This window comes from Exophiala aquamarina (genome assembly GCF_000709125.1).
Source record: "Exophiala aquamarina CBS 119918 chromosome Unknown aczIA-supercont1.20, whole genome shotgun sequence".
NCBI classification, from domain to species: Eukaryota; Fungi; Ascomycota; class Eurotiomycetes; order Chaetothyriales; family Herpotrichiellaceae; genus Exophiala; species Exophiala aquamarina.
In genome coordinates this window covers 19,419-37,589 of record NW_013550568.1, presented here as the reverse complement: position 1 = coordinate 37,589, position 18,171 = coordinate 19,419, and the positions used below count along the sequence as shown (strand labels likewise).

At 47.1% G+C, this 18,171-nt stretch overlaps 7 protein-coding genes across 7 annotated transcripts; 5 read left to right on the top strand and 2 right to left on the bottom strand.

Annotated features, from left to right (window-relative positions):
* Positions 1 to 144: 144 nt before the first annotated feature.
* A1O9_11884 (uncharacterized protein) lies at positions 145 to 1,131 on the bottom strand (the record flags this gene model as incomplete). Its single annotated transcript, XM_013399031.1, has 1 exon — positions 145 to 1,131. The coding sequence occupies one exon, from the start codon at positions 1,129 to 1,131 to the stop codon at positions 145 to 147; it is 987 nt and encodes a 328-aa protein (XP_013254485.1).
* A 1,092-nt stretch (positions 1,132 to 2,223) lies between these two features.
* Positions 2,224 to 2,931, top strand: A1O9_11883 (glutathione S-transferase; the record flags this gene model as incomplete). Its single annotated transcript, XM_013399030.1, has 1 exon — positions 2,224 to 2,931. One exon carries the CDS (start codon positions 2,224 to 2,226, stop codon positions 2,929 to 2,931), a length of 708 nt encoding a protein of 235 aa, XP_013254484.1.
* Positions 2,932 to 5,994: 3,063 nt separating this feature from the next.
* A1O9_11882 (uncharacterized protein) lies at positions 5,995 to 7,062 on the top strand (the record flags this gene model as incomplete). The annotated part of the gene is made up of 1 exon (XM_013399029.1): positions 5,995 to 7,062. One exon carries the CDS (start codon positions 5,995 to 5,997, stop codon positions 7,060 to 7,062), a length of 1,068 nt encoding a protein of 355 aa, XP_013254483.1.
* Positions 7,063 to 8,748: 1,686 nt separating this feature from the next.
* Positions 8,749 to 9,039, top strand: A1O9_11881 (uncharacterized protein; the record flags this gene model as incomplete). The annotated part of the gene is made up of 1 exon (XM_013399028.1): positions 8,749 to 9,039. The coding sequence occupies one exon, from the start codon at positions 8,749 to 8,751 to the stop codon at positions 9,037 to 9,039; it is 291 nt and encodes a 96-aa protein (XP_013254482.1).
* Positions 9,040 to 14,031: 4,992 nt separating this feature from the next.
* Positions 14,032 to 14,818, top strand: A1O9_11880 (uncharacterized protein). The gene is made up of 3 exons (XM_013399027.1): positions 14,032 to 14,206; positions 14,270 to 14,584; positions 14,635 to 14,818. The coding sequence occupies exons 1-2, from the start codon at positions 14,074 to 14,076 to the stop codon at positions 14,374 to 14,376; spliced, it is 240 nt and encodes a 79-aa protein (XP_013254481.1). The 5' UTR covers positions 14,032 to 14,073; the 3' UTR covers positions 14,377 to 14,584; positions 14,635 to 14,818.
* A 1,447-nt stretch (positions 14,819 to 16,265) lies between these two features.
* Positions 16,266 to 16,788, top strand: A1O9_11879 (uncharacterized protein; the record flags this gene model as incomplete). Its single annotated transcript, XM_013399026.1, has 2 exons — positions 16,266 to 16,305; positions 16,355 to 16,788. 2 exons carry the CDS (start codon positions 16,266 to 16,268, stop codon positions 16,786 to 16,788), a joined length of 474 nt encoding a protein of 157 aa, XP_013254480.1.
* Positions 16,789 to 17,489: 701 nt separating this feature from the next.
* A1O9_11878 (oxidoreductase) lies at positions 17,490 to 18,082 on the bottom strand (the record flags this gene model as incomplete). Its single annotated transcript, XM_013399025.1, has 3 exons — positions 17,490 to 17,674; positions 17,753 to 17,867; positions 17,927 to 18,082. The coding sequence occupies 3 exons, from the start codon at positions 18,080 to 18,082 to the stop codon at positions 17,490 to 17,492; spliced, it is 456 nt and encodes a 151-aa protein (XP_013254479.1).
* Positions 18,083 to 18,171: the final 89 nt, after the last annotated feature.

Below are 18,171 nucleotides of genomic sequence, written 5' to 3'. Positions count from 1 at the left end.
AAAAGTGGTGCCACCGCTTGGGATTTGTGGCCGCCCACTTCAAATTTCATCAGGTGGCGAACACCAGGGGGATTCCCTGCTTTTGCGACATCTGGAGATGCTATCTACGAGTTTCATAGATATCGAAGACATTCAATTACGCCGTCAAAGTTTGACCCATTGATCGGTTGTTGCATGCTCTAAGAGACCATCGCCAATTGATGCTCCGATGGCAGCAAGTTCGGACTTGAACCATCGCCTTTGTCCGGCGTCTATGCAGTCAAGGCTCGATCCAACGGTCAGTGGCCAGATAAGCGTGCTAGAAAGGTATGGTTTGATCTGTTCGTTCTGCAAGGGAACCTTCGAAGCTACGGTTAGAACTGGATCTCCGTCTACCACCCTGATCTGTTCAAGACAAAATGGTATACTTGAAGCTATGCTATTTCCCATCTCTTTCAAGGTATTGAGACAGTTCATACGCTGCTCCGTATAAGTGGCACCGTTGCACCAGGCGTCGAGAAGTCTTAACTTGACACTAATAATAAGCATTCTTGTTGCGAAGAACTCAAGCCATATGGCGGCATTGCCGATACTGTGGTACGTGTAAATCTGCAGATTGAAAAAGTGCTCCCGGGGCCACCGACAAGGTTTAGAAAGAATATGGCCTCGATATGAGCTAGAAACTTGTGCTATCCATGCCATAAGTGCGGTCTCAAGCCTCGTGGCTTCGGCGTAGCAAGCTCTAGCTTTGGGAAGCGCAAAAGAATCACTTTCTGAAAGCAGAAGGGTCTCATATCTTAGGTTGATCGATTTCACCAGAATACGGTCGTAATCGAGTTCCAGACCAGCCTCACCAAACGCGCCGCCATCTAGTACCCAATCAGGCAGTCGGAAACGTCGGAGAAGGAAGAATTTGCGAAGCTGTCTTCGGATATACTTCACAATCGTCGACGGCTTGTGTTGGCTCATCTTTTCGTGCCAGATCTTCAATATAGCCATCAGGCCATCGTAGTGAGACCAATTCCGTGTTTCAATCAAACTTTCCGCTGAATCTGGTATGAGACATTGTGTAGTGCCCTCATAGCGGCCCATGAGGAAAGAGGACAGGAGGCATGCATCAATATATCCCTCAGTGATCGTTCGGCTCTCCATTTGGGCGATTTGACTGCGTGATATTTGTAGCGCAGTATAATACATTGAAGAGGCGGCTTGTGCAGCCTCCGAGTGGTGTTGCGTCCGTGAATATACAGCAAGAGCCAAACATGCTAGCGTGCTATCGACCTGGGGACATGTTCTCCCGGAATATCTCCAGGCAGACACACACTCAAACAAGCCGCCGGTTATTCTTTGCGCCTCCGATAGTTCTTGTAAGTGATACCGAAGGAAGTACGCAGTTGCCCTTGTCTGAAGATCAAAATGTAGTCGCATCAATGTCAATGTTGAACGCGGGCCCCTGGGCCGTTTAGATCTCCCACTTGCGAATGAGTTTTCTACGTTGATGGAAAAGCAGATTTCGTTTGCGGTATCTGTCCCTAGACATATCCGGCGTGATTTTATACACCTTTGACAGATAGGTGTCGTCTCGTCGCACTGTATAGTATAAGATGGTTAGTCGCTACCGGGGCCTCCGAGGGAATGGACCCCTGACCTTGATACGTCGAATCTTACAAGTCTGGCAGGCTGTACTGTATCGACCCATGGCTCACATCACGACATTTGATAATCTCCCTTGAAACTTGAGGGTTGATGCAGCGCTCGCACAAGTCTTAGACGGGCAGGAATAGGACTGGAACCAGGAATGTCGTCGCTCAGCCGAACTTGAGTGGCATCAGACAGATCTCAGCCAGACCAACTAGCGGCATCCGATGCGATCTCACTATTCCATTTCCGGACAAACTCTGCGAGAACTCGGTTTGCATCTTGGATGATCGACTTAACCCCGAGGTCGGTCAGAACTGGAAGGCCTGACCGCCTGGTATGAATTACACGTGATCGAAAACTAGCCTATCTTGAGTGAAATTCTGCGATGAATTCGATGCTCACCTCACGGCCATTACAAATGTTGAAGAATTCTCTCGGTCGATAAGATTCTAAGAGCTATGAACGGTGCTTCATAGGTTTTGCCATGGAGGTAATTCCTAGACAAGGAAACAAATATAAAGTGACCATGTTTATCCTCGTTTTGATTCTCAACTTGCCTCAGAGCTATCATCTAGTCTAGTCGTTTCTACACTTTTTTGAAGAATGTTCAGCGAGATCAAGCCGGTCAAAGTCTGGGGCCAGGGAGGTCCTAATCCTCCCAAGGTCGCCATGTTGCTCGGAGAGCTTAAGGTCCCTTTCGAGCCGATTCCCATCCCGCTGACGGACGTAAAGAATCCCGAATATCTTGTCATCAATCCGAATGGGCGAATTCCAGCAATATATGACCCAAACACCGATATAACACTGTGGGAGTCTGGTGCAATCCTTGAATATCTCATTGAGCGGTACGATCCTGAGCACAAACTCAGCTTTCCGCAGGGAAGTCCAGAGGCATACCACGCAAAGCAGTGGCTTTTCTTCCAGGTATCAGGCCAAGGCCCGTATTATGGGCAAGCGGCATGGTTCAAGAAATTCCATCCAGAGAAAGTTCCGAGCGCGCTGGAACGCTACAATACGGAGGTTGCACGTGTCACCGGGGTCTTGGAGGGATGGCTAGCTCAGCAAAAGGAGAAATATGGGGATGAAACCGGGAGTGGTGGACCATGGATAGTCGGGAACAAGCTCTCGTATGTGGACTTTGCTTTCGTTTCCTGGCAAAGAATTATTGTCATGGTCTTGGAGAAGAGCGATTTTGACCAGGATGACTTCCCTCTTGTCAAGGAGTGGCTGGGTAAGTTGACTGTCAGACCGTCCGTTAAAGCTGCTATAGATGGCACAATCGCTGCAGTAGCAGCTGAAAAGAAGAAATAGAGACTATTATGAGACCTGGAGCCCAGGATCACATCGATTCAGTGATAAAAATTGGATATCTTCAAGTTACCTCACTTCCAAGTCGATAGCTCCGGGTGGTGCTTTGTCCATCTCCTGCTAGAATCTTGCCATGAACCAGAAACGATAGTATTGACAGGGTCCTAAAGATTTGGGAGGTTGAACATGGTTACCGTGATCGAAGTTGTTCAGGCGGACTTCTAAATGCTCAAAGGCTTCGAAATCGCGGTCAGATTTGTACATCTTTTTTGGCCACTGGTGTAGAGGGGACTGGGGTATTCAGCATAAGGACATCGGCACGTCCATAGCCGTATCGTACGAGTGTCCCCTCCACCAATCCCTTAGGGCTTCAACGTCGATGTTGATAGGCTGTTTAATGTTAGATTTTGATATTGTAGAGCTCAGGAATACTTTAACCTTGGGTTGCCGAAAATCGAGGTCCGAATCATTCATTACACCAATGTTTGTATAGGTGGAAACAAAGAAACACCGCTTATTTCACTCTGCGTAGGCTTAATGCGCTCGAGGTAGGCTAGCATGCTGAAATACAAGACAGCATTCGCACCGCACAGCTTTGTCACCTAGTGTCAAAATGAAAAAGTGAAAATCAACTGAATTCGTCTCTGAGTCATACTTGACACTAGGGTTCTTCCAGTAATCGAGGCTCGAGCTTTCGTGAGTCAGTGAAGAGTTCGGTGTCAGTCAGGACCGTCCATGCCGATAGCGTTTAGAACAACAGATTAAAGGAGGCTGTGAGCAGTTGCCTACACGCTTTCACCTCCATTCTCCTCTCGAAATGCCTTCTCAAGACAGCTTCCCACACTCTTTCCGGCGAAGACGTGGCCAAACGGTACTCTTACATCACCAAGAGGGTACAGTGTTCAGCAACGTAGGTCCCCCTTCTGGAGTACGAGGTCTGGCACAGCAGGTCGAAAACTGGGAGATTATGCTCGAACCAGGCCGGACGACCCGTTAGACCAGACCTTATAATTACTTGTGAAGCGATGTCCTATGATCGTCTTTCAGCGAGCTTGTCGAAATAACTTATAGGGAACCTTCGGTGGTCTTTGGATAGGTCGATACTATGGTAGTGAGGCTGGGACTAAACCTAAGCGGTTCAAATAAAGCGGTGCAAATAAAGCGGTTGAAGTGTGAGCACTACAGTCAAAGAATAGAATAGGGTCGAGGCAACCGCAGTTTCGTTCAACTAACGATATATCTGGGAGTAATTCAATAGATACCGCTCTTTTTTAAAGGGGAGGAGCACCTTTCCTCCGGTTTGAAGCTTGTGAAGTCCGATGTTGGTTGCAAGTACGGAGTTCATGACGCCCCTGGAGTGCAATTGATACTGGGGACCGAAAGTTGTCTAACAGAATGCACAACCGTCGCAAGGGAGTAAACTCGAGATGCAGGACTGTCATTTAGCTATGGCGAAGATCTCGTATCATTTATTTGCAGGCTTCTTCCCCTAAAACTTACCAACTGACAGTTGCTTTTACACATCAGTACAAGAGAATGGCAGAGTGAGTAAGCTTAAGATCGTACTTTCCACTCTAGAACACCTCAGGGGCATCGTAGCAGCCAGTGACAGTGGGATGAAGGGGTATTCAACAGGATGAACTAACAGCGTGGCTGAAGACTCGTATGCAGAGATGATTTGGAGATATCTTGTTTGATGTTAGCAAACTTGGACATCATCAAACCATGATCGTTCGATGTTTGGGTAAACATCGGACTAGTCACTACCAAGGGTATGGTGGAGTTTGGGGCGAGATGGAGCGTTATGCAACATCGATTTTACAAGGCGTTAGCAGGTACAGCATCTGTTCCAGAACACATATTGAGCATGAGCCTGCAAGGTACTCCGTACATCGTAACTTCGAACAAAGTTAGAATAGCAAAAGATAGCGATAGGTTCACAGAGTCGCGGAAGGAGTCTTCAATTTGGACCATGGCCCTAGCCCTAATAATACTTAGCATCTCGTATAACAATAATTTCCTTCACTCCCCTTCCTCTAAAGCTGCAATGTTAGGTTTCCCCGTCTTTCCGCTCGGGGTGTAGCCGAAAGTGGACTGATCCTTTGGGGTGGGACAAGCGATGATACCTAGCCCTTCCACCAGCTTCGGCTCGACTTAGTCAGGTGAAGTGGTGTTTTAGCCTTCGCCGAGACACAACCTCGGGAATGTTGTGTCCGAAGCCATCCCTGCAGCACAGATATTCGCTGATCCTCCAACAAATTCTCAACAGTGAAACCCCGACAACCCCTCCTGACTACGTTCTTCCCAAATTGCAAGTCTGGGGTAGCGAAAACTTGAGCTTGGCTGTGAGGATCAGGCATGGCATGGTGGGGAAACTTACCGAGCTGCATTGACAATTTAGGGGAACACACCACTTCCTAGCATTTTCGAAACGAAGCGGTACTATGTGGTACCTTTGACCAACGTTTTGCGGGTTTTTCCCTACTCCAGAGCAATGCCACGAACAAATCGGCCATGAGAGTCGAACTTCTGCGGATGCCACTTAGCTTGAAAGTCTAAACCAACAATTAATACCAGAGTTCGGTCACTGAGAGCTAATATGTTCGTTCACCTCGTCTTACTCGGTCAGAAGTTGGTTGACGATGGAAGGTGACCCTCGAGTAGACTCAAAACTCCAGGGGGAAGAGAACTGGACTACACGGATCTGAAGCTACAACGCTTTCTCCACGACCAGGGGTTGTGACTCAACCCCTGCATCGAGCGTGCAATAGCGTTAGTGCGCAGAGGGCCTAAAAGACGGCCCCCAGAGGGCGTTCACTAAGAAATACGAGGCTGCATGATGTGCCCAGTGCCCACAGCCCATCATAAAGTCGAAGTGTGATCATGAAGCGGCAATTGACGATCCTATTGTGTTTTCCCGCCAGAGATGTTGGTATCATCAACACTCAACCCCGCATGACCTTTACAATCCTTTTCAAGTTGTCTTCACGAGGCACTTCGACGAAACTTCTCAGCAACCGATATCCCAGCTGTCAAATGCCAGGTTGGATATCTCGGCCAGCAAAAATGTCTTCAAGCTCGAGTTCACTGTCCGAGGTTGGTGTAACAGGGGGCTATGATGGAGACAGTCTCGCTTTAAAAGTCATTATTGCCTTTTTCCCTGGCCTTGCCATGTACAATGTGGTCGAGCTTTTGATCCTTATCCTGGGTTCCTTTAACCGATTTAGTGGTCTATATTTCTGGAGCCTCATCGTGTCTGGTCTCGGCATCATACCGTATTCTCTTGGCTTTACCTTCAAGTTCTTCTCGATCCTCACAGGCTCGGCGAGTTGGGTCCCCATCTTTCTCCTCACGCTAGGATGGTATCCTATGATCACGGGTCAGTCGGTTGTTCTTTGGTCACGTCTTCATCTTGTTGTTACTGGCCAAAGAGGACATAAAATCCTTCAGTGGACGAAATGGATGATCATTATCGATGCTGTCATTCTACATATCCCTACAACAGTACTCACCATTGGGTCCAACGGCAAGAGTAACACTCAGGTCTTCGCAAGAGGATATAATGTCATGGAAAAAGTGCAGATGTGTGGGTTCTTTGTCCAGGAAGTAATCCTCTCATCTATATACATCATCGAGACGGTTCGCATCCTTCGCTATTCGATACAAGGTACCACTCGACGACTTATGAATCAACTCATCGCAATCAACATCCTCATCATAATCATGGACTTAGGTATATTGGCCCTCGAATGTGCCTCACTATATATACTTCAGATCACCATTAAGGCCGCGTTCTACTCTATCAAACTAAAACTCGAATTCGCCATCCTTAGCAGGTTGGTACAGTATGTAGGAGGACCTCGACAAGGTACCCGGCAGATGTCGGTTAGCCTTTCGGATATGGAAGCACAGTCACAATCTACCGCTGGTGGAGAGCAGCATCGTGGTGCTGAATATGTCAATTGGAATGAGGCTGGAACGGGTCGGCCGCGGGCCTCTCAGCTAGTGAAAACGAGTGCATTGTCCAAGCAAATTGTAAGACAAGTTGATATCGAGATTGAGGAGCTTGAGTATGATGAAACTACCTCTCCACCAGCGTGGACGTCAACTGCGAATGACACCAAAGCAAGGTAGACGAATCCTGATCCGTGGGAGCGTAACTCCAAGAAGGTTTGAAGCTCGCTGAAAACTTGAGATGTAAATGAATATGGGTGGATGCTGTTCCTCTACGGCATCCTGTTTTCGCGACCATGTTTGTTGCAAAGAGAAGATCACAGTCCTGGTGTGCGCAAGGCATGGTTGCTGGTCTCATGGCCGCCAGCAGTGGAATGTCAGCAATGTGTCCTTCACAGCCAATCGTTGCACTACGCTCATCATTCTGATTGTAGCTGATGGTACTCTACGGCTCATTGATCATATTATCTTTACTGGGAATAACCGACTTCTTGCTGAGATAAAGACATAAGCAGAGGCGGTAAATCGGGTGTTGTACGCCGTACCAAACACCCAATGCGAATGGCAGTCTTGAAGAAGTGCGCCGACGTCTAAAAAGGCTTTCAACAAACTGGATTCTTGGCTGAAACTGCTTTCCCCCACTTCCTGCGCAGGCTAGTACTCGAATCTTCTACGCCGGTCCTGTGACGCGTTGGTCGCAACGGAGAGAGTTCGGATGGTCTGAAAGCTCCCAGGGGACAAAGCTCGGGGGCAAATCGTTCCAGGGCATATACTGGCAACAACCTACGCATATCTGGCTCTAGATTGCGTCTGTGATACGCTCCTTGAGTCGATACCTTGATCTTTGATGCCTAACCTCCCATCCAGAGATGTGGCCCCGTTTAGGAGTACCTCTTCCTTCTACCATTTCATGCTTGGTGTGAGTATGAACCGGCTTCGGGACAGTCAGATCGGCAGGAGTGAGCAGGCAGACTTAATGATAGCCTCGGTAAAGGAAAAGGACAGTGGTTCACAGGAAATGTTTCTCCTGAAGTAGAGAGTCGGAAGTGAGATAAGGCACCCACAGGAGTACCTCTTGTTGGCGCCAATGATCTAGCGCGTACTAACTCACGTGACACGTGACACGCTAACACATATGGATACTAAACTCTGTGAGTGACTTTAGTGAGTCCTGTCATATAATTGCCATTGTATCAGCATTTGCAATGCTTGGAAATCAATGAGTGATTTGAAATCATGGAAAAGGAGCTCACGGAAATCAAATGCCTAACGACTTTGTATATAAACAAGAACAGAGTCCATAAGATTGAAAGAGACAGAGATCTCATGCATGCTCGAGTGCTTGCCAAAAAAGCGTAGTCAAGTACGCCAACACCTCTTACCTCTAAAGTCATGTATATTCGATCTGTCGGAAGGGAAGTCTGAGCTGGAAATGGGGTGTCTTTGTGGATCTCCTTTATGGAAATGTGGACTTCGAAATGCCATGGCCTACTTGTTAACTGGAGTGTAGTAGTAAGTTTAGTTTTCAAGGCAATAAATCATAATTATGACAGCCACACATTTGCTTACTGGGCGTGCACCTATGCTGCGACATGCGAGGACTCGCGCGAGAAATCGAACGAGAGTTCGCACGGGGGCGGGGTCTTGCTTGGTATGATCCGTATGATCCACTGCATTTGCTAGCGCAATTTCGGGCTTGTATCGCCTAACGTTAGCCTATCGTGGTAGTGGTATTTCGCGGGGCCAAAGTGCTTAGTTAGCCCGAATCGTACATGAAGCTACTAACGCCAGAATTGATCCCTTCTCGCTAGAGGGACAGCTACACTTCGAGTTCGATTTTGTCTGCATTTTCGGCACTGCATTTAAATGGCGCTACGCTGTGCGCAAGATCAGCGACCACATCACTGTGGTTGTCAACCTGGTGCGGCCTGTCTCTACGCCTGGGAGCTCACCCTTCAATCCGCGGACCCACTGGTACAGCCGGACATCAACCTCAACTTCTTTGCCGATGACCTGGACGTCATTGCAAGGCGCGAGTGTCTTTGTTTCACTTCCGGTGTCCTCATCAAGGGCGAGTGCTTCAAGGACCTGGCCGTCTCAGAGTACCCTTGGGAGATGCCACTTCAATCGGACGTTGAGATGAAGCATCCCGTTTAATACCGGCGCCAGACCGCGTTCCACCCTGTGGGTGCTTGCCGCCTATCCCAGTTCACTAATTAGGGTGTAGTCGATTCAAAGCTGAGGGTCCACAGCATTGGAAATCTGTGCGTCATTGACGCGTTGATACAACCCATAATTCCCGACTGCCGTATTCAGAATTCTGTGTACATGAAGTAAGAAAGGTGTCGATATGACCAAAGCTAAGCACAAAGATCTCTACGAATGAACTTGGCTTTCAGAGCGAGAGACTGTCCTTTCAATAATTTGATGCAGATGAGCAAAGAACACTCGTTACGAAGATATGTTGCTACTAACCCTAGGGCAACTCGCCTTAGCCAGGCACATAACGGAAGACCTAAGTGTCTATGAAACTATACAAGCCTCAGATAAAAAAAAATTTGAAATTGAAGAACAATCCTTCTCTCAAATTGCATTATAAATTTCTTAGTCCTGGTGGATATGTTTGGGCCGCGGCCTTCTGCTTGCTCGGAATGTTATACACGGCCCTTCCTGTTGACTTCGTAACATGGCCCCCGCGTATGTTCCAGGATGCTCTGTCGCGTTGGTGTTCTGAACTGTACTGGGTTACTGGGTGTCCTGTCAGAGCAACCGGTGGATTAGCGGTCTCTGACGTTAGTCCTTTTCCCGTTTTCGCCCACCTTCCCAGCATAGCAGCTGCTCCAGTCCTAGAGTCCGTAGTTACATTTAATGCTCGGCTGTGACTTTTTATGACCCTATCATCTTTGGTCTAGACCGCGATACACGTTGATCCGACTGGACGCAGAAGTACGGCCTCCCAGGTCTACATTTACTGGGGAATGGCTTGCTTAACGTTTTGTTTCCGGCCTCTGATGCGGTCCATTATGTGGGCGTGCCTGTTATGGCTGGACCTGCCTGTCATGACTTCATGTGACGGAAGCCAAAGGCGTAATACCGTTCGACAAAGACGAGGAAAGGGAAGATCTACGCGCTGTTTTGATGTCTACGTGCCCTCCCGCCGACTAAGCAGTAAGGTCGTCCGGCTACACACCTGCGAGAAAGTAACACTTGGCTTTTATGAACCTTGATCGAAGGGGATCATCGGACCCTACTGAGGCTTGTCAATTACAATAAGGGTGAATCAGGGATTATCATGTGGAGTTCCAATTGGTAACTGCAAGGGCGGCTGCGGTGTGTCGCCAGCAACACACTATTACAACATTGCACTCTCTTACATGTAATAGGCATAGTTATTACATGGTTTTATTCTCGAGTTGGCGTCGTGTAGCGTCATTCTTCTTCTCTACGAAAATGGAGTGAGTCTTAGCGTATCGAACCATCCTACTTCCGCTAATTAAGGAACCTTGTGATCCCGTGATTCCACGGGGCCGTTATTTTAGCCCTGCAGCACGCTTAGCACGCCACCTACATTCGTTTGCGGCCGATTACTACTTAATAGCGGCCATGCCCATATCTTAGTTAGTAAACAAGGTTCGCCGCCATACCTCCTTCCCACTACTAACTACCACACCAGCTTGGTTGCCCGTGACAATCGCTAGGGTGAAGCGTTTAGCACTGGGCACCTAGCAGGAATGGGGTGGGATTCGATTAGTCATGAGATAGACATTACTATATAGAACGCCTTGTAATTCGCTGAATTTTATGGTGACGTATGGCGGTGACAGACCGCCACTAGCGCTGGTGAAACATATGTAGCTGGTGACATGCCAGTCAACACGTGTGGTTTTGACACTCCGCCATCCGTAGATACGCTATCTCGCAAGATATCAATATAATTGTCATCGTCAGCGAACTAAGGGAATTGTTTGTACGGTCGACTGTTGCGATAATGCACTCTTATAAGGCTTTATTTGTGCGATAGATAGAAACTCACTCCACCACTACGTCTAGAAGCACCACAAGATACGCGACATGGCCATACCAAGATCGAGTGTGACTTTGGAGTCTACCACAGCCAATGCAACCAACTGTGAAGAACCCACGTTCCATAGACTGTGCGACTACCGAGATGGAATTATATCAGAGCCACCAGATGGTGGATACGGATGGATATGCCTGACATGCTGTTTTGCTATCAACTGCTTCACGTGGGGCATTGTTACGGTAAGGATCAAATTTCATGCTCTTGGCAATAGCCTGACCACCAGTGAAGTCATACGGGGTCTTTCCATCCTACTATCTTTCTAGCCCGTTTTTCCTAGAGTCCAAGCCACTAGACTACGCTTTTATCGGTGGATTGACATTTGGAGCGGCTATGCTTGTGGCACCACTTGTGACAGTATTGGTCCGAGTACTTGGAATTCGGCCTCCCTATGTACGCTGGAGCAGTCATGCTAGGGGGAGCTTTCATCGCAGCATCCTCCTCGTCTCAAATTTGGCAACTCTAGGTCTCACAAAAGCTGCTTGTGGGACTTGGCGTGGGATTCATGTGTATCCCCAGCAGCCCGTTCTCTCGCAGTGGTTTACCCGTCGAATGAGTCTGGCCAACGGTATCAGCGCGGCAGGGTCTGGCATTGGCGGGGTGATCTTTTCATTTGCGGCTAGTGCAATGATTGATAATTTTGGTCACGCTTGGTCATTGATGGCCATTGGGCTTATAGCCTTAGCAGCAAATCTGCTTTCTGCCACCTTTATTCGCGACCGAAATGCTATTATTCGTCCGAAGCAGCACCCATTTGATCTCAATTACTTAGACATTGGGAGGTCTCCTTCCTGCTGGCGTGGTCGTTCATTAGCATGCTAGGCTATGTTACCTTGCTTTATTCGCTCTCTGACATTGCATTGTCGATTGAGCTGTCGCGCGAACAAGCTACACAGATCACAGCTTTCCTCAATATGGGAACTCCAATTGTAAGGCCTTTACTGGAGTTTCCAGTGATTGCCTTGGCCGATTTGAGGTAGCCAGCGGTCTCACCCTAATTTGTGGGGTGTGCTGTTTGGGAATATGGGTTCTAGCTCCGTCATTCGGCTTGACTATCTTCTTTGCTATAAGAAGCGGGGCGATCCTTGGTGTCTTCTGGGTTGTAAGACTAGGATGGATATTTTACCAAGTTTTTGGATTACTAACTACTTGCAGACTATTGGACCTCTGTGCGTCGAGGTTGCTGGCTTAAAGCAGCTTCCGTCGCTTTTAGCTCTCTCGTGGCTCTCCGTTGTGGTGCCGCTCACTTGTAAGTTAGACTCAACCGTTTAAACAGTATGTTTTGTGTCTGACTTGATCTCTATAATAACAGTCTCGGAGGCGATTGCTCTCGAGCTTCGACGCCCTGGTCACACGCGAGCATATCTTTTCCCGCAGGCTTTCTGCGGGCTGTGCTATATCCTCGAAAGCTTTTGTCTGTGGACTACCCGAGTCATTATTAAACGGCGCAATTGAAATAGCGCTAGGTGTAGAGAAAGAGAAACAACATCAAGTCAGGAGGGAACTGCCTTCCAAGCTGCCACTTTCTTCGTTGGTGTCATTCCATATTTCGAAGATGCCATTATATTAAAGCCTTTCTTCGAATCCAGCATTTCTAGTTACACAACACATATTATATCACCGGATTTCCGACCAGGCTACGACTCAGGGCACCATCAAAATAAAGGTACATTAGCTAGTAAGCATACCATCCTCATCGACTTGTGACGTCGTCCTGCTATCCCACTAAGATGATGAATTAATTCCGAGACTTATAGGAGTTTGCAATAAAACCTAACCATGACACACATACGATTTCAAGTGAGAATTAGATTGGACACGCGGGAGGGGAAGGGGGAAGGGTAAGAAAAAGTGTTGTAAATATGTCCGACCGGGTATGTTCATGCCTTGATTGGGATGACCTCCAGGGCATTAGGGGAGGCACAAGAGGCTTTTACAGCATATGTGACCAGTTATACTGAGGGGTTCTATTTCTTTGGTAGTCAACCCATTTACCAAGCGCAATTACTAACCTGCTCACCATCCGCCATATAGACTTAGTTTATCTTAGAAGGGCGCGTTATGGGTCCTGGTGGAACTAGAATTCGTCTAGTTCTCTTCCTGGCGATCCTTCTCATCGGAAAACTGTCAATTCCCGGTGTTCTCCTTTAAGGCGGATAGAAAGGCCACGAGGCAAGATTTCAAGCCGCTTAGTTCGACACTTTTCTCCTTGCAAGTATTTTTACGACCTGAGACCTAGTCCAATTTGGCGCTTGACATCGACTAAAACAATATAGATGATTGCGCACTGATTTTCTGGGCTTCATTCTTATTTTGAGTACCTCCGTTGAGCTTAATTTATCGGGAATCTTACTACCGTAGAAGTTATTCTAGGTGTTAGCCAGAGGCCCCACTATCAGCTAGAGTAAGGGATCAAGTAAGGAAATTGGCGCGACGGTAGACCTCAATGAATCGCTGGCTGCTGTGTCGCTGCATAATGTTGATTTGCTGGCTCCTGTCAAGCGATATTTCTTGCTTACTACTTCCGCACAGGTTGCTTTCTAATCCTAATCTGCAGATGGCGAATCAAATGAAAAGAAGAGCCGATAACTGTTAATTCTTCTTAATCTCTGTGATCGAATAGATTAGAACATTTGCACATGTGCAATCTTTCTAGCATTCTCATTGGCTTGAGTAAATTCAGGGTAGCTTTTGCTCAATGGACAAAGGTAGGCGATTATGGTTCTTCCTTTTCCAGATTAATTAATCTCTAAAGGTAGGGTCTTATTAGTATCTCAGTTACGTTAGTAGTCCTCATTCGACTCTACTGCTCACGCTGCTCAACGCGCAAGTGTATAACTGCTTGGGAATTAGACATGGGCAGGCAATCCGCACCTGAAGACGTTCGCCTCAGGGGTTTGTCGACACGGGTAAGGGTTCGCCTCTAACTTAGGGAGGCATTGGCAGAATCCTTGGGCACTTGTCTGTTACGTATGCTTAACTTTACAGATCGCACCGCTAAAGAATATGAGATGGTCGTATCTCTTCAGGGAGTCGTTGCTCATGTCTCATTAGCCGAGCTCTAGTTCGGAAGTTATTTTTCTATTAGTGTTGTACCTGGTAGTGCTGCGATGCTGGGAGTGTTGATTGCAGGACTAATATCCGGAGTCCATCTAAACCCCTCAGTAATACTTACGTTCGTCGTCTTCCGCAGATTCTCGCCAAAGGAAGCTGCACTGTATTTTATCGGACAGGTCCGTCGATGTCTTAAAGTCTACGAAGATGAGTTTGACGATCATTAAATGCTTGGTGGGTTCACCCGGACAGCCATCATCTATGGAAACTATCGTTGCCCCATCGATCAAGTCGAAGGGTTCAATTTTCGAACCTATAAAACAGCCATCACATTTAGCATATACCCACAGCTCTTTTGATAAAGTCTGGCAAATTCTTTTCGGAATTCTTAGCTACAGCTGTACTGATCATTAGTATCTTTGCTATTGCTAACCCTCGAAGTCCCAAAACTGTTCACGATATGGCTCTTTGGCTGTTCCTCCTCATCTTAAACATCGTTGCTGCTCTTGGATGGGAGACGGGCTACGCAATGAACATGGCACAGGATCTTGCGCCTCGTTGTCTTGCGTAAGAGTGAAACATTGCCGGTGGAACCCTATGCTGATTAATCTAGTTAGCTACTTTACTAGATATGGGAACGAGGTATGGTCGTATGGATACTACTACTCTTAGGTGCTAGTGGTGGCCCTTCTTTGCGGTGCATTAACTGGTGGCTTCATCTACGACCTACTTATGTTTAATAGCCCGTCTCCGGTAAATAAGCCTTGGATGGGAATGTGGCCGATGCCACGGTCGTCCAAACCGCTGTAAAGGCCACAAAATGCGGGCTTCTAACTCTCTAATAGGGCTGGGATAGTGACTAGATGGTAGAGATTTAAATCTAAAGCGCTATAGTTAAGTAAAGTAAAATATAAAATGCGACATCTTTAATTTCGTAGACCCAAACAGTATCTCTACCGAGAACGATATCCCTTCCTTTGTCCTTAGATAGGAAAAAGCTATCTGGAGCAACCTTCCTTACTACCCAGTCCTCTTTATATATAATAAATTTTTAGAGAACGTACCTAAATTTCACTCGAATATAGTACATGAACCACGAGCTTAATTAGCGCCAAGTTAGTGGGAGACGTTGTTGAAGATCGTTGGGTCTACAAAGAGCCATATTGCTCTGGTTCCTCACTTACACTCGGACTATTACGTTTCGTATATTGCTAGAATGATTTTAATAGAAAATTGTCATACTTTAAAGAATCCATGAAGACAGTAGAAGCCTATAGTAGAGAGATCGAACCAGTTTAACCCTTTTGCGGTTGCATCAGTAAATTTCAACGTGGGGGTTTGGCAGACGGAATTGCTCGGGAATGGAATTTGTTGGGATGTAGGTAGTGGCTCATCGAATGGATTTACTTTACTTATTGAGTCTTCTAATAATATGAGTTGCCCGTAAGCCTTATGAGACTTATCCTAGAACACAGAGTTATACATAGAATATAATTATGGCGAAGACCAATCAGACCTGTATTGGTCGTTATCGTAATTCCTCTCCCTTTCATGCTTACCCGCCTTAGCGACTGAGGTAGCTGCTTTTCAACCCATGTCGAGTCAATCTTACATTCGTATGGCGTGCCAGTATTGCCTTTGTCATCTATCGCTCTTGATTGGATGTCGAGAATAGGCCTCATCTTGTGTCCAAGGTGATCGGTTGGGGCGATGTGCAACCTCTATTGTGGGTCACCTACTTCAACCAGGTCCTGCGCAGACGGAGTCTTGACAGTCAGACTCTAGATCAATAAGGTATAGTCTACTGAGCCTTTAGCCGAACACAAGGATCGCTATCAGCATGCGAATCATATGCCAACAGTGACTAAGTACATGCCTAAGGCGTTCCTGCTCTCCCATGGACTTCTCTCGCGCACGGGAATTTCGCACTCACTATTCGCCCAGATAACTTACCCAACCAGTGGACTTTTGACAGCTTTCAGCGCCAATGGGGCGATCTCATGCCACTTCGATTTTAGAGATGATGGAAGGGTGACGCTAGTCGAACTCCGAGAAGAAGGTTTTCTTACGACTGATCGTTTAATTAAGGCTAGACGTTCTTAGACCTCCTAGTATCCCACCCTCCTTTATTAGCAGCGCCATTGCCGGCCGTACCAGTTTGCGAACTACATTCCTCTCTACCCGACAACACCTCTTAAAATTCAGCCAGCATTCGAAGCTAACTATATGGTGTAATACTTATTATTCCATGGATTTAAGTAATAACAGACAAGTTCATACCGAGAAGCGTAAGTGGTTCTATGGACCATTAAGCTAACGATGCTATCCGATAAATAGTTACGCTAATGGGGCTTTCGGGGTTGGCAATACTGCTACAAGATCAAGGGAAGTACGAGCAGGCTGAGGAGGTCATTCAAGGAGCCATGCCGGCGTACGAGGCGGCGATGGGAGGGAGTCATTCCGACACGCTGGCATGTATGAGTAACCTGGCCACGGTACTACAAGACCAAGGGAAGTATGAGCAGGCCGAGGAGGTGAACCGACGTGCGTTGGCAGGATATGAGGCGGCGCTAGGAGGGAGTCATCCCAAGACGCTGGTGTGCATGAGCAATCTAGCAACTGTACTACAAGATCAAGGGAAGCATGGGCAGGCCGAGGAGGTCAACCGGCACGCGCTGAGAGAGTATAAGAAGCTGAAGGGAAGTCATTCGGAACGGCTGGTAAGCTTCCAAGGCACCGGACCACGGCTAATTGCAAGAAACATTGTTTAATCTCTAAGCTCTCTTCGTAGTTACACAGTTGAATATTTTGGGGATATCTTTTCCACAACCAATGTAATAAGACCAGAGCCGCAATCTATCCACTATTCCAGTAGGTATGGCTACTATCTAGGAAATTATCTCTTAAGGTACTTTATCTCAGTATGTATGAAATCTGAAATGCACAATTCCCTGTAGTTCTAAAATCGTCAATCCTAAACTTATAGTATGAGGCCGCCTAATTGAGTACCATTTTATTTACAGATGAGTGGATAAGAAGCTTCCGCGTACCGCTTGCAATTGTTAGTCAGTAGCATTCGAGGATGCATGGTGGCAGTAATGTTATCGAACACCATGGCCAGATTATTAAATGTATCTGTATTCCCAGCATGTTGATTCTCACATTGACTGGATCTTTGATGGCCACGTCTGAGAGGAAAACACACTCAAAACCGACCAAGGCGACAAGACAAAATAGTACAATTCACATGGAGGGGTGGCTGTCACAGTCGCAAATTCTTCAATATCCTGTCCTAGCTGTACAGGTCGCCTGCTGCCATTGCGGCTCTTTGAGATATGTAACTCAATTGTGATGTAGGAAGTGGTTTCGCTCTATGAAGTTGTCCCACTAACCATAAAATTCCTGAATTGTAGCACATATGTCCATATACGGTACAATGGACGCTGAGCTCGCTCCAAGCCATATGCCCCCTTTACTTTTGAGAAGCCCAAGTAGAGGCATTGTATTCTTCCATTAGTACAGTGTAGTCCTCTCCGGCATTTGCCCAGCCTGCGACACCATCTTTGAGGATGATACTGCTGATGCCTTCGACGTTTCTATCTTTGATAAGATCGTTAAACCAACCTGCTGCCCGAGATCCGCGCCCTTTCGACGAGCCTAATTTCAAAAGCAAACAGAATAGGTCAACATGTGCGGTAAAATTGACTTTTTTGTTTTCAATGCCAGTGAACTTACCACAGTACCAGATTACCTGCTTCACACCTGCGGCTTGACAAAGGTTCAGTAGAGTGGGTAAGCTAGGGTATAGGCTCTGTGCAGGGAGGTTAATAGATCCTTTGATTGTGCCGCCCTGTTTAGTCCTTAGCTTTCAGTACGCTCATGATAAGAAAACGATCTTTGTTTCCATACCTCATGATCCGCCCTGCGCAAGTCGACAAGAAGGAAGTCAATGCCTAGCTGCTTGCCCATCTGTAGCTGGGTCAACAATTCCTCTCGTTCGATCGTCAGGAGGGATACATTTCGCGGCGATGGGTAAGCCTCGTGCCACGCTGGGGCTTGGGACATGCTAGTGGAGTTGGTGAGGAGCAGCGGCGGGAAGAAGAGGTGTCAAAGGATATCTCTGGAGTCCTGGATAGAGGCTGATCCTGTCGTGA

What these genes read in the sequence shown, in the direction of transcription:
- A1O9_11880 (XM_013399027.1), top strand. Translation starts at nt 14,074, where the DNA reads ATGCTGGGAGTGTTGATTGCAGGACTAATATCCGGAGTCCATCTAAAC. An exon ending in TATCGGACAGGTCCGTCGAT is followed by an intron (nt 14,207 to 14,269) that starts GTCTTAAAGTCT and finishes TCACCCGGACAG; the next exon opens with CCATCATCTATGGAAACTAT.